This window comes from Coturnix japonica, chromosome 7 (genome assembly GCF_054131305.1).
Source record: "Coturnix japonica strain WE chromosome 7, WE-NBRP24, whole genome shotgun sequence".
NCBI lineage: Eukaryota > Metazoa > Chordata > Aves > Galliformes > Phasianidae > Coturnix > Coturnix japonica.
This window is the reverse complement of record NC_140669.1, coordinates 17619169-17633726: the sequence shown is the minus strand read 5'-3', so window position 1 is coordinate 17633726 and position 14558 is coordinate 17619169. Positions and strand designations below refer to the sequence as shown.

The window sequence follows — 14558 nt, the reverse complement described above, 5'->3', positions numbered from 1 at the left end:
GGGCTAGAATTGATAATCCCTGAGGTTCCTTCCGACTCAAGCTATTCTATGATTCATATTCCAGATCCATCAGAGGTAGTGGAATACAATAAAATCAAAGCTGAGAAAAGCCAGGCATTTCCTTAGAGCTAGGAAGGAGGTGACATGTTAGCAAACACACAGGATAGCAGCTTTGAGTAACCAGGGCATAGAGCCATTTCCAAGTTCTTTCACAGCCTAGGGAAAGAGGTCAGAGTTCCCTCTCTGGCTGCACTCCACCAACCAGAACAAGTCCAAAGACTCTGCGCTATTTCCAGTCTGTACACTATGCTCCCAAACGTACAGCGATGCTCATAAATGGTCACTGATACCCTAAACAGCCAAGGTCTGGCCCACAGGATCGGAAGAGAAGGTAGTTGTACTTAGCAATCACTAAAAAACACTAAGGAAACTATTGCATTACTTGTCCAAATGCCAAGGGAGAAAGGAAATGTTTCCTAAAAACTAAATAGGGGAATTCTTTAAAAATACATCCAGCGTCTCTTGGCTTGACCAAGAAGTCACACCTCTCTGACATGCTATTAATTTCAAGTTAGTTGAGTCTCCCACTAATGCCTCATGCAAAACACATCAACTCCAGGGTTCTTCCAGGCAGACTATTACTGGGAGATGCGGCAAAAGTGTCCAAGTTTGATTACACTTGTAATACAGAACAACCCTGTGTGTCCAGAATTATTCTACTATGATGCTGCTGCTCCTCAGTCTCTCCCAGAGGATTTTCTCTCCAGCAACTCTACCTTGACAGACTGCCCCCTCCTCTCTGCTTAATGTGTTCTTCCCTTATCTTGTCTTGAGGTGCATCTGCCCTTCTGAAAATAAATATATAAATAAAAGAATAGCTCTGTTTAAATAAAAACAGTCAGGCCCTATTCACTTAATAATGGCTGTTTTGATTAACATACATTGTACAATGCAGACTGTTGCATTCTTGCAACATAAGCCACTTCTCTTGACTCTTCTGCACTGCATCCATATGTGGGATGATTAGTATAATGGCCTCATTGTAATTACACAGCTTTGGCCTTGTGTTGCAAAAAAATGAAGAGAGCTTCCAGAATTGCAGAGAGATCAAAGGTTGAAGGCAGGCACTAATGGCCTAAGAGGCAGAGGTCTAAAAGTCAGCAAACTCCCTTACCCTGGAGGAGAAGTCTTTGTAACCTTGCTGCTGTTTTTGGATTACTGCTGCACATGTATTTCTTCTCAGTTGGCAGCCCACATTTTGGTGGCAGATCCCCAGATTCCCTTATTTCTTCCAAGTGGAAAAAGAACAAGATTGAAAGGAAAATAAAAAGGAAAAAAGAAAAAGAAAAAAGAGGGAAAAAACTGAAGAAAAAAAGAAAAAAAATAAAAAGAGAAAAAAAATTAAAAAGGAAAGAAAATGGAAAAAAGAGAAAAAGAAAAAAGAAAGAAAAGGGGGACGGGAGGGAGGAAGGGAAAAAAAGAAAGAGAAAGAGAAGAGAAGGAAAGGAAAATGAAAAGGAAGAGAAAAAGTGAGATTTTCTAGTAACAACTGAAGTGTTTCCATAGCACATAACTAAGTATACATACTTCCACTATCTATTTTTATGCTGTTCAAGAAATAGCAAGCCATTACTTTTTGCTGTGAAGCTTTCCTTGTACTATTAAGGTGTTAATGTTATGTTGTCATAGGTGCTACTTGCTCTCGGTGTATCACTGAAGTGTTTGAATGACTTCACCTGTAAGCTTCCCGAATTCTGTACACCATTTTGTAAAAGATTCCTGTTTTTTTCCTGATTGAATAAATTGTTTCTGAAATGTTACTGTTTAAGTTTTATGGCTGCAGTTATTATTTTACTGTTGGCTTTAAGTCAAACCCCTGTTTTACACAGAAGTAAACACACATGCTGTATTTGTATTTTGTATTTGAAGTAAATGTCACTGATATTCATAAGAATATCAAAAGGGGAAAATGCTATTAATCCACATAATAGGGAGTAAGCCAGTTAATTTTTGTAAGAGGAATGTTTCTTGATTATAATATCTCTAAAAGCCAAAATTCTCATATTACAATCAATCACATTTTGAAAGCATAAATCCAGATAATCTACATGCACTAGCTTTAAGATTTCATTTAAGGAATTTGGCAGATGCATCCCATATAGCTAGGTTTAGAAATTTGCTGCTCTTTGTTGAGACTGGTGCTGGTCAAAATTGGCAGTAGCTAACAGAGAAAGTATTGGTGAAAGTACTCAGGCTCAACAGCTAACACAATATTACACCAAGGAAGACAAGGAAGAAGTCAAACATGCAGCTATCCACCCTCACACACATCAGTCTCAATCTCTTTGATGACTCAGCCAGCACTTAGCACTTCATCTATGATAAGCAGCGTATAATCTTACAGCACAATAGTGTAGCCTGTTATTTCTATAAGTCTTCCCCTCTCAGAAGTTTTACACAACCATGAAGCAGTGTTGTGGAAAACATGCTGGCAGCAATACAAAGATCCCACTGATGTGAAAGCCAAAGCCTTTTTTATAAGCTGGGTGGTCAGACTGCCAAGTAATGCTGTTTGTTAACGCTAAACACTGTTCTTCTGTGTGTGATTGTCAAAGCTAATGTAGTGTTTGATGAAGCAATATGGAACATAACAGGCAATGTTTGAATGAAGTAAATTATGTTCTGCTACCCTGAAAAAGGATTCCACTAAAATATAATTCCCAGTTCACAATATGCAATGCTAAGGATATGGAACAAGTAGAACTGTTTGCATCTATCAAATCAAAACAAATTTTTATTTTCAAATCAGATAGGGTTCAGATCTCTTCCTGGAAAGCCACAATTAGGGATCATACTGGATATCAGTGAAGGTGATAGCTCCTGGTTTAGATTTCCCATACCTCAGAAGAGGTAGTAGTATTCTTAGGAGGCAAGATCAGCCACATCCCAGACAATGCAATAGATTTTGCAGGAAAACTCCAAGGGGGAAGAAAAGTGTGGAGAGCAGGGAAAGTCTGAATACTTCACACGACATTTTCTCGCTTGCTTTAACCCACCCTTTCATGCCCCCATTTGGGCTGCATGAGTCACTTATCCTTTCCCAGGTCACGCCAAAAGCCCAGTGCCCTAGCAGCATTCTGCAGAGCTCTGCGCTTCAGCTCTCCCCTGCTCCTGCCCAGCAGGACTGGTGCCAGTCCTATGGCTGTGCCCAGCTCACACCAGCCCATTCTAGCTACAGAGCTGGGTTAGCACCAAAAAAATGCTTTTGCCCAAAAACTAGGCTGAATATGGCACAGATTGAGCATCAAAACTTTCCAGAGTTTTGTTCTTACAAAATAACTGACACCAGAACACTGGAAACGTCCCAAGAAATGAAAAGTTTTTCAAGCTCAGGTTAAGTACTGTTTCCAGAAACAAGAACCAGGAGCAGAAGATTTTTAAGGTAACATTTATAAATCTACAGTGCAGCCAAGTGGACACATATTGAAAGTACTTACTCATTAGTCAGATTGCCATGATAGTGTTGTTTGTGCAAGGGAAGATGCCATGCTCCAGCAGAGAGAAAATACAAACATGGCAGACATATTTTGACATTTCAGTTTCACACAAAAGAAAGCTCAGGCATTGCTCTTCTCATGAGAAGAATGCACTGATGCACATAGTCATTTATAGAAGGATGTTTCTTCTCAGTACTCATGAATGCTGGATGCAGACGAAGCCTTCAGGCAATCTTCACAACAGGGTTAGTCTGCAGCACACCCACTATTCCTACTGCAGGTTCTCCACGTCTTCACTGCCTGGTAAAACTGTTCAAACTACTCTTCTGATTTTTCATGAAGACCATTGCACTTTATACCTACTTCAGTTTCAACCATCCATTTTCAGTGGTGTAAATGAGAAGGAATACGCATAAGTATACATGAGCATACACATGAGCATAACCACAGTTATGGCTAAATATGTCTTTCTCCCTGCTTTCATGAGTACAAATTTACTTTCACCTTCAAATGCCATCACTAGGAAGAAGCCCAGCTTTCCAGAACCTCCCAATAAAACTGTCAAAGCTATTCACATATTTGTGAATGTGAATGAACCAAGTATTTCTAGATAGCATCAAGCAATTAAGCAATATATATGATCTATTTGTTTTTAAAAAGTAAAGCTGTATTTAACTGTTTCTTTAATGACTCCCATGTGTGTGCAGCCCACCCTTCAGTTAAAAACTAATGGTACGAGAACAAATGGACACAGCAATTAAAATCTAAAATTAACAGGATTTCAATAAATTTTATATGACTGATTTACACTGGTCTTGTGCTAAGGAACTGGGAGCAGTTACACTGAGCCACGGCAGCACTGAGCTCCTGCTCAACCCAGACACATACACAGGCTAAAGAGCTGTGACAAAGAAGCTGTGCAGTAGATAGAGGGCCTGAGAGCTTGTTTCCTCTTGCTACTACACTGCCTTCTGCTTTAAGCATTTACACAGCCAGGCATGCAGTATAGGACGTGGTAAGTGATCTGGAGCCTCCCAGACAGGAACACCATCTCCTGCTTCATTCCCTCCAGGAACAAAGAAAAGAGAATTCATAACCCCAGGGCAGCTGGCTCCTTCATTGAAAGACTGCACTAATTAGTCCCCATTCTAGAAAAGGAAGCAAAAAGGAAGGCAGCAGCCAACAGGACATAAAATGCACTATGAAACATAGAGCAACTGTCCCTCTTATATATGCTGTCTCACATAGCTCAAGAGCAACTGTTCACAGTTCAATTAGTGCACAAAAATCCCTCGCTTGCAAGCTGGCCTTTCCCTTTGTATTTAGTAAAGCAATTACTCTTCCATAACTAAAATCCATACAACAGGGTTCTCAATTAGCAGCAGTACAGGTTCCTTGCAAACATGGACTGCTCCCATGAGCCACTTTCCCAGCATGCAGGGAACTTGTGCATGCTTTAATGCAGCTCTGGCCTTTCGGTTCCATAAGCGCTGTAAAGACTTCTCTACTTGGTGGTCAGCTTTCATTGCCAGACCACATCAGATATCATAAGAGTTGAGAGAGTGGGTCTGAGTCCAGATTTGAACATAGGAACCCCACTGTTTACAGCTCCACTGTAGTTTAGTATTTCGTGCAAAGTATGAGAGCATTCTGATGTCAGTGAGCCAGCTGTCTGAGCAGCAGTGGCAGCAGCAGCAGCATGAATCCAGTCCAGTAGGAATCTTGTGTGTGCTATAGTAGCTGACAGCATATGCCGCCTTCCATAAAAAAAACTTTTCACACTGGTCATGAAAATTTCAGACACAAAAAGACACATAATTTCCACGTGAAATGCCAAGCAGACACAGCTTGTTGGAAAACACTAGTCCCTCTCCAAGCCCTTTTGGTACCAACTACAAAGATTTGGGCACCATGTCCTCACAAAGACAGGCAGAGTTTGCATGCTAACTCAGCACTGCACTCTGAACTTACTGGTTGAGCAGTCCCTCTTAAGACAACACACTCACTTTCACTAACTCCCAGGGAATCACTTCTAAATGGAATGTCAGTCATCTGTTGTCTGCAGTTATCTAAATAACTCTGTAGTTATTTAGACAGGTGTGGTGACAGAGCTACATAAAACAGGATACAAATCCAACTCTGGAAGCTGCCAGGTCAACAAGACCACAGAATGCTGCAAGTATGGCACCAATCAGTTCAGTAACAGAAGGCAAGTTGCCACAGATACAAAAGTATAATTCACAGCTCCTGCACCAGAGAAGGGACAACCGAACCCATCAAGTCTCTCAGGGAAGAAGCAGTTCTTCTACAAGCTGAAGAGCCAAAATGCATGTACAGGAAGTATGAACATGGACATACTTTGTGATGTCTGTACCAGGCATACAAAGCGCCGCTGCATGAGTTTTCAGGCAGAACAGGCTACCCAAAACGTTGTTGTTCAGATATTAGCTGACTTCAAAAATCTGATATGCTGAAAAACCAAAGTAACTAAATGGATATATTTGCTGTAGCTATAAGGAATTCCTAAGGAAAACATCACTACCACACCCTGCATATAACAGTGGTCTTGGACTTGGAAGCATTTTCACATGCAGTCCTGACCCTAACAATGAGCTCATTATGCTCTATACTTGTACAGCATCAGCCACCATCTGGTCCTTCACACATGGCCCATACAGCATTTCAGGGCACATCTGTTATTTGGAAGTCAGGATGCACATTTTATCATTGTAGCTGTTCTATGCGTGTTTCCTGCATGGACACATTAATTTTGCAGAATGTCTTCCTTCTGCTTAAAGCAAACTCCTCCCATAGTCAGTTGCCTTAGACTAACCTTAAACTAACTAGTTCCCAAACCATTGCTTCTATTTTCATACCATAGTTTGTTCATAGCTACCTGCCTACCTGCTACTAAACAAGCTATTAGAAAAGCACAGCACCTCACTTTCCTAGTCAATGTGTAAACCAACTGTAATGGCTTCTGTAAAAGCAGAAAATTACCTTTCTAAGTCCCTTTCTCTTTCTGATTGGAGTGAGCAAACTGCATTCACATGGAATGAACACGTTGCCTCAAAAAAATCAAGACTTGTTCTTTCCCTGTCTTTGGAATTTAAAGGAGAACTCAGACAAAAAGCAAATGAGGCAACCAACACGTTCCCCTTTTACTTTCTCCAGCTATTAGACCAGGTGTTAACTGATTTATCAATAAGAACTGGGAGTATAAAAATGAATGCTAAACCTCCATTGTAAAAAGCATCACATTGTTACTTAAGTGTCCAACTTTGTACTAAGCAATGAATGTCCTGTCACATGTATTAGCATGGAACAGTGGAGACATCCTGTGGCCACATACTTAATTTACAGTTGAATGTTCCCATTACTATTTTTAATTGATTTTTCAACCAGTTCTGAGAATTAGATGCAAAGTCACTTAATAATGCAAAAAACCCTGATGACAATTGTATTTTCTTAGCCAGCTTCCAATCTGCCACCCCATGTAATCACTTATTAGCAGTTGCTGTGCTGTACCTCTGCACTCAATGATTTCTCATGTCAATGCCCTTTCTCATTCTGGGCTATATGCTTCCAAGTCAATTCAAATAATAATAATAATAACAACAATGAGAAAGAAAAATAAAAGAATGGTTAGGGAGCTTGAGATAGTCTGCATGGCAAGCATGCATAAAAGTGAAAAACATTCTAGTTCCATTTACTTAGATTTATAGCAGCGTTCATAATAGGTACATCATTCCTAGATACTGGCATTCTGCCAATGGGAAAAGTACTATCAGGTGAAATATGGATGAAATGCATGTGTAAAGCACCTGACAGTGAAGTAAGCTAAGCAGCCACAAGAATCAAAAAGCCGGAAACGCTTGTGAATCTGAGCAGTGCTCCTTTCATCCCCTTCCCTCCAATGAGAAACAATTTCAGGATAGAGGTGTGTGCAGAATAGGATGCTGAGTGCTCCTCATGGAAAACTCACACACTAACCCCCACTTTTTTTTTCATACTTTCAACTACACAGTTTGAGGAAAGGGTCCCCCAACCAGTTCATGGGACAACCACGGTTCTGTAAGCCAAGACCACCTTGACTTACTCACTCCTGACCATGCTGACTTGATCACTGATCACTTTTTAAAACAACAACAACAAAAGAAATAAAATCTATTTAATTTTGAGGGCAATCTTTTTTTGTGGTTTGTATGTGGGTATTTTCTCACCACAGGAGGAAAAGTGCTTTAAGTTTACATCTTTGAGCCATTCACCAGCTTTACCTAAACTGCTTAAGAAAGCTGGGACAGACAGTGACAAATCCCAGAGCATGTGCTCAAGTGTTCCCATGAGGACCTCTACAGTTTGCCCACTGTTTGAGTCCATTTAGCGTGTCACTCCAAATGCAAGTGCAGTACTTGCCTCAGGTGTGCCTAATCCACTCAGGAGGTATGTTGCTGAGCAGATCTCCCTTAAAGAACAGCGGACATTCTGTTCTTCCAGGCAATATATTCATGTTTTCCAGCAGGGACAGACCTTGTTATTTGCCAGTCAGAGGCGGCATCAGCTCAAGAAATGGGCTGCAGCAGAAACTGCACTCCACATCTCAAACAGTCCACTGGCACTACAGCTCAGAACTCACCCAAGCACACCAAGTCAATAGAGCATTTCTCAGCTCCAAATAGCATTGCCCACTAAATTGAACCTTAAAATAATCACACAAAACCAAAGCAGTTTAGGTTATTCTCCATGCTGAACACTTTGCTTAAACTCTGCTCAGACTGCAGATGTGCATAAGTTGCGAGGAAGGCAGAAAAATCTTTTTGCTACTACCTGTGACAAGTGGGATTCACAATGACACAAATGATCGACACAGCCTACAGCTGCTCCCACAAAACACGCCTCTCATCTTCCCTCACACTTGTCATCTACAGCAGTGTTAGAAACTACTTAGTGATTCACATTGAGAGTGTTTTTCCTGCATGCTCTTACTAAAGATTTTTGCCATCTAAATATTCACACATAAAACACTTCAAACAAAGATTTACCCATGAGTTGAGCCTGAATTTGCTTAAACCCACTAGAAAGCAGGCTCAGATCCATCTGCTCCAGACTGAAGAGCCTGGGAAACATTGCTGCATAATAATACCAAAAATACCATTTCATAGCCATTCTACCAAATCCCTTCTTACAGAGAAAAGCAGACTGTTTTATCAGTGCTATTACTTGTGGTACTGTTGGCTATGAAAAAGAATTTATGGAAACAGGAGGGCTGGTCCAAGCAGCCAGAAGTACCACACTGCAGCACCAGGTGGGATTTCACAGCCATAAAAGAGGCAGGAGGGACTGCCCAGGAGCAATGCCTCATTCCCAGAACTGTGTGTGGGGATCACTGCACCAGTGTCTTCACGTTCCACACACACAGGACTTCCCAAGTTTCCCCCCAATATGCACAAGCAAGCAGACCCATGAATATAATGATTACAGACACTCACCCCAATGGAGGCTGTGCATCTCCCCACCATGGCACAAGGAAACAAACACATGTGCTAAATAACACTGGGCTAATGAACTACTAAAAAATCACAGGCTGTGCTCCAGCATGCAAAGGCTTCTGCTAAAGAAAGGTGCTGAGCAGCCAGTGAATCTCCACTTAGACAAGACAGCCTAACAAACAACTCTGAAATGATTGTGCAGAGCCTGCTATCGTGCTTGTATAGGCTATTCACAACAAGGGACAAAGAATTGGCAACCTGGGGAGCCAGGCAAGGGGTCATATCCTTCCCAGAAGAGACTGTGATTTTTGGAATGAAGTCATCTGATTCACAGACAGATGAGACGATAAACAGTTTTTGGAGAGGAAAATGATAACGCTAGATTCTGAAACTAAGCACAGCAGGTAGCAAGCTTCCAGATGGGTGGTGAAAAGACTCGTTCAATTTCCTGAAAGCTGATAAGCTTAATTCCTCAGACTTGGAGTTTTTACCTGTTAACCATTACCATCACTTGGGAGCAACACCAGATTTCACAGATACAATGCTATCAAGAGCCCCCTCTGCAGCCCTCCATGGCACGAGAAGTGACCCTTCTGTTACCAAGACATGTGCTCAGGACTGTCAGGCACTGTGCTACACTAAGTTCACCAGAAAGCATTCAATACAGCCATGAAAGAAACCTGTACTCACTGATGTGCCATTGTAGCTGAGAGTACTGTCCAATTACTTCAGTTTAACATCACCAAAAAAACAGGCTCATTTCCTGAGATTCATCACATTCATGCATAAATAAGTGAAATAAATTGTTCAGGGAGATGTGGATCATAACAGATCAAATGATAATAACAATTACAGGCGATTAAAAACTAATCTCTTTTAATGCTGAGTGTGGTTCCTTTCAAGTCCAGCATGAGAGACAACACTGATGGGACAGCTTGCTCTGCTGATCCCAGGTTCAATATTTAAAGACTGAGAACAGCGGGCTTTAAGCATTTTCACTTTTCTCAGACAAAGTTTGCTTTAGGAAAAGAACCGCAACAGTAATAATTAATAAATACAGAACATACCAGGCAGGAGTTGCTGCAGATGTTCTGCGAGTCATATAAAATTGCCCTGCAAAAAAAAAGAAAATTTAAAAAAAATAAACAAAAAAAGAACACATAGGGATCACCTGAAGAGGTGACTTTGAGGAGCAATGGTACCTTTGTGTGTTGCACACAGATTGTCTGGTGTATCTGACTAACAGTGCCCACAGTGCTACTTTCTACACGGGGATAATTCCAACCAGAGAAACCAACACCAACGAAGCCAGCCCACACGTTTGGCAGCCTCTGGCGATGGGAGACGCACGCTGATGCAAACTTGATGCAACTAAAGCTTTGAATGCTTCCCTTCCCTGCACGGAAAAGGCAGCACCTATGTGCCATGTGCCGAACTCCGGGCTGCCCAAGCACCAGCAATACATCATCCATCGCACCAGAACCGTGAAGGACTGTCGGGAACCAACAGCAGGTACTCACACCTCACACTATGGGTACGCACCTCGCACTATGGGTCCCTTCCAACTACATCTGGACAACTTTCAGTTCCCAAAGCGGAGACCAAACCTGCAGAGCTCCACGTGAGAGCAGAGCGGCGCGTAACCACGGGCCGGTCCGTGCCGTTGCTTTCCCGCAGCCCTCGCAGTGCCGAGGCAGAGCGCCGCGTGCTGCAGAGCCGTGACCCCTCGCTGCCTCCTGCCGCCCGACGGCCCAGCGCCGGCACGGCCTGGATGGCAGCGTCCTTCCCGAGACAAACAACGGCGGCGAGCGTTAAGTGACTGAGGGACAATGAAAGCGGCTCTACGGGACGGGTCGCGCGGACATCTGCACAAGCGACACCCGGCGGTCGCTTCCGTGCAGCTGCCGCCCCGCGGGTAGCGCCGTGCTCGGGGGGGCCCTCCAGGCCCCGCTCCCGCAGCTGCACAAATCGCGTTTCTCCGCCCCGCCGCGCCCCCGTGCCGGCCGCCGTCCCCCCGCCCCGCTCCCGGCCACCCGCCGCCGGTCCGTCCCCACTCACCTCCGCCCGTCGGGTGAACCGCAGCCGGATCCCGTAGAGAAGCAGCCCCGCGTGGCCGCCCGCCCCGTGTGGGGAGCGCGAACGGAGGGAGGCCTTTAGGGCGCGCGGCGGGAGCGAGAACGGGAGCGCGAGGAAAGGGGCGCGCGGGGCTGCACGGGCGGAGATCGGGCGGACGGAGCGAAGCGCCACGAGTGGCACCAGGGGGCGGCAGAGCCCGGGCCGGGACTGTCGGCCCGACGGCGGCGCAGTAAGGGAGCCGGGAACGCAGCTGCAGCACCGAGCACGGCATGGGGAGGGTGTCAGCCACCGGGGGGTGAGGGAGGGAGTCCCAGGGGAGCCGCATCGCTGCGATGCTGTATCCTGGGACCGCCCCGTCGGTGCTCGCCGGCAACATGACGGTACGGTAGAGTAGGGCAGAGCAGAGCAGAGCAGGGCAGAGCAGAGCAGGGCAGGGCAGAGCAGGGCAGGGCAGAGCAGAGCAGAGCAGGGCAGTGCAGTGCGGGGCTCCGAGCTCCGACGGGGCGGCCGGAGCATCCCCCGTGTCCGTCCCGTCTCTCACCCCGCCGGGTCCCGGAGATGCGGCGCGCGCGGGCTCCCCATTGGCCGTTGCCAGGTGACGTGCGCCGCGCCCACGTGACCGGAGTTAAATGCCGCCCGGCGGCCCGCGGCGCAGCACAGCCCGTCCCCGTCCCGCTGCCGGCGGCGGGAGCGCGGTGCCCGCCCGGCCCGGCCCGGAGCAGCGCGGGGCAGCGGGATGGAGCCGAGACACTGAGCGACCCTGAGCGCCGCCACCCGGAGCGCCGCGCCCGGCGGGGAGGGCGCGGGACGGGGTCGCCCCGGGCGGGCGGGGGTCGCGGGATGACCGGCGTCCTGCCGAGCCCGGCGCCGGACATGCACTCCGGCCAGCTCTCGGCCGGCGGCTACGCGCAGCACGGCCTGCACAAGCCGCAGGAGTCCCCCACGCTGCCCGTGTCCACCGCCACCGACAGCAGCTACTACGCCAACCGGCAGCCCTACGGCCCGACGGGGCCCTGCCCCTACGCGCCCGGCGCCGCCCCCTTCCCCGCCAAGCCGGGCTACGACCCGGGCTACGCGGCCGCGTACGGCTCCTACGGGCCCTACGGCGCCGGAGCCTCGCCGGCCGCCGACGACTCCGGTACGTCGCGGACAGGGGCCGGGGGGAGGCGGGCCGCCGTCGGGGCGGGCGGGGAAGCGGGCGCGGCTCCTCACGGCGCCGCTTTCCGCCGAGCAGAGAAGGAGGAGTGCGAGCCCGAGGTGCGGATCGTCAACGGGAAGCCCAAGAAGGTCCGCAAGCCGCGCACCATCTACTCCAGCTTCCAGCTGGCGGCCCTGCAGCGCCGCTTCCAGAAGACGCAGTACCTGGCGCTGCCCGAGCGCGCCGAGCTGGCCGCCTCCCTCGGCCTCACCCAGACCCAGGTAGGGCTCGCCCGCCCGGCGCCGCTCTGCCCGACGGGGCGGCCGCGGGGGCGCTGACGCCGCTCTCTCGCAGGTCAAGATCTGGTTCCAGAACCGCCGCTCCAAGTTCAAGAAGATGTGGAAGAGCGGCGAGCTGCCCGCCGAGCCGCCCCCGCGCCGCAGCGCGTCGCCGCCGCCCCCCGCCTCGCCGCCCGCGTGGGACTTCGCCCCGCACCCGCGCTCGGGGGGCGGCCCCGCCAGCCCCGGCCCCGCCGCGTCCTTCCTCGGCAGCTACGCGTGGTACCCGCCCGGCCCCGCGCCGCCCGCCGCCCCCCTCCCTCAGCACCATCACGGCGGCGGCGGCGGCGGCGGCATCTTCTAGGGGACCGCGAGCCATTCCCCTTTTTATTTTTTTAAAGTCTATAGGTGCCTTTGCGGAAGACCTCATTCTGATGTTGGGGACTGAACGAAACAGTAATAATAAAACGATTAAAAAAGAAAAAAAAGATAAATAATTTTTATACGTAGGTTTACAGCCGGAGCGTCCCGCTGTCCCGTTGCCCCCCGCGGCCGTGCACGGGAGTCCATCTCCGGTGCCCCCGGGCGGGATCGAGCTCCGACGGAGCCCCCTGAGAGCCGTGACGCGAAACAAACAAACAAAGGGTATTTTGGTTATTTATTATGGAAAACTTCAGCTCTCTCTCGTGTTTCTTTTAGAGCAAGCAGAGATTATTTAAATAAATTATTGTTTCCACGGTGCCCGCTCTCCGTTTCTTTGGGGAAGGGGGTGGTCGGGGGTGTCGGTCCGGGCCCGCTGCTAACGTGGGGCAGAGCCGCCCCCACCTCGACATCCCATCGCCACCGCACGAACGGGCTCGGGGTTCCGGCCCCATCCCGTACCCGGCTCCCGCCCGCTCAGCGCTCTCCTCCCGCAGCCCCTCGGTGCGGCTCTGAGTCCGTTCCTCGCCGCACGGGCAGCGCGACGCCCCCCGCCCGCTGGAGCGTCCCCGGCCTTGCGGCGCTCTGCTGGGAGCCTCGGGGAGGGCCCTTAGGGGTGTGAGCTCAGGGGGGCGGAGGAGCAGGAGAAAGGAGGGGGAGAGGGACGGCTGCGAGGGAGGGGAGAGCGGGAGAAACAAAGGGGCCGCTGTCCGGGAACGCTCCCGCGGGGATGCGGGTGGCGGCACGCAGGGAGGGAAGCGGCGGGGAGACCCCGGGCGGAAAGACCCCCCGGGACCCGGACCCGAGTGGCGGGGATCATCCCGGTGACGGGCGGTGTCACACCGCGCGGTGGGAGGGCGGCGTGGGACTGGCAGAGCGGCCGGGGCCGCCTCCCTGCCCCGCGCTCCTCAGTTCCGTTCTCGGCCGCCGTCGGGGGCCGGGAGACACGCAGTGCTCCGTGGGAGTGGGGCATCCCGCGTTCCTGCCTCCGCGCGTCCCTTCTCCCTCTCCGCACTCCACCACTTTGCCCTTTGTCGAGCAGCCCCCCGAGCACCCCCGGCACCCGGCTCGGAGCCCTCACGGGCCGCCGGTGCTCCTCGCACCCGCGTCCTCCGGCCCGAGGGCACGGGGCGGGCTGCGCGGGGAAGCGGGGCCGCAGAGAACGGGACGAACCGCCCCGTGCGGTCCCTCCGCGCCGCCCCGGGAAGGGTCCGTGGGGTTCTTCGTGGCACCGCCCTCCCACCCCCCTCCCCGTCGGTCCCCGTCGAGGGGCTGCTGGTGTCGGCGGCGCTCGGCGGGTGGGCGCCGCGCTCGTGTGCCCCGGTGAAGAGCAGAGCCCGAGAAATTCAATTAGAGCGGCTCTGGCGAAAGGAGTTATTTGAGGCATGAATGTCTCCCCTAAAGCCGCAGCAATCATGTGGCATTAGGCACTTCCGGAATCCTATAGCCAACTTGAAAAATCCCAGACCCCTTTTTTCCCTAATTTTTGCTCTGATCTGTAATTTTATCCACATTTGCACCAGTTTGAGCATTCTGGCTCTCCCATCTGAAAGCCTGCAATTACTATATAATTCTTCGCAATTTCACATGTCCTAATATGGACTGTAATTTTTGCGCAAGACAATTTCCTGCTATTTCAAGCATCAACATTGTCAAAGTT

At 49.3% G+C, this 14558-nt stretch overlaps 1 protein-coding gene across 1 annotated transcript; it reads left to right on the top strand.

The window, feature by feature from the left end:
- Window positions 1-11527: 11527 nt before the first annotated feature.
- On the top strand, window positions 11528-13219 carry DLX2 (distal-less homeobox 2). The gene is made up of 3 exons (XM_032445853.2): window positions 11528-12200; window positions 12297-12481; window positions 12555-13219. Exons 1-3 carry the CDS (start codon window positions 11621-11623, stop codon window positions 12840-12842), a joined length of 1053 nt encoding a protein of 350 aa, XP_032301744.2. The 5' UTR covers window positions 11528-11620; the 3' UTR covers window positions 12843-13219.
- The last annotated feature ends 1339 nt before the right edge of the window (window positions 13220-14558 follow it).

Coding starts and splice junctions, on each gene's coding strand:
- DLX2 (XM_032445853.2), top strand. CDS start 11,621: ATGCGGCGCGCGCGGGCTCCCCATTGGCCGTTGCCAGGTGACGTGCGC. Junction 12,201..12,296: donor GCCGGCCGCCGACGACTCCG/GTACGTCGCGGA, acceptor TCCGCCGAGCAG/AGAAGGAGGAGTGCGAGCCC. Junction 12,482..12,554: donor TCGGCCTCACCCAGACCCAG/GTAGGGCTCGCC, acceptor GCTCTCTCGCAG/GTCAAGATCTGGTTCCAGAA.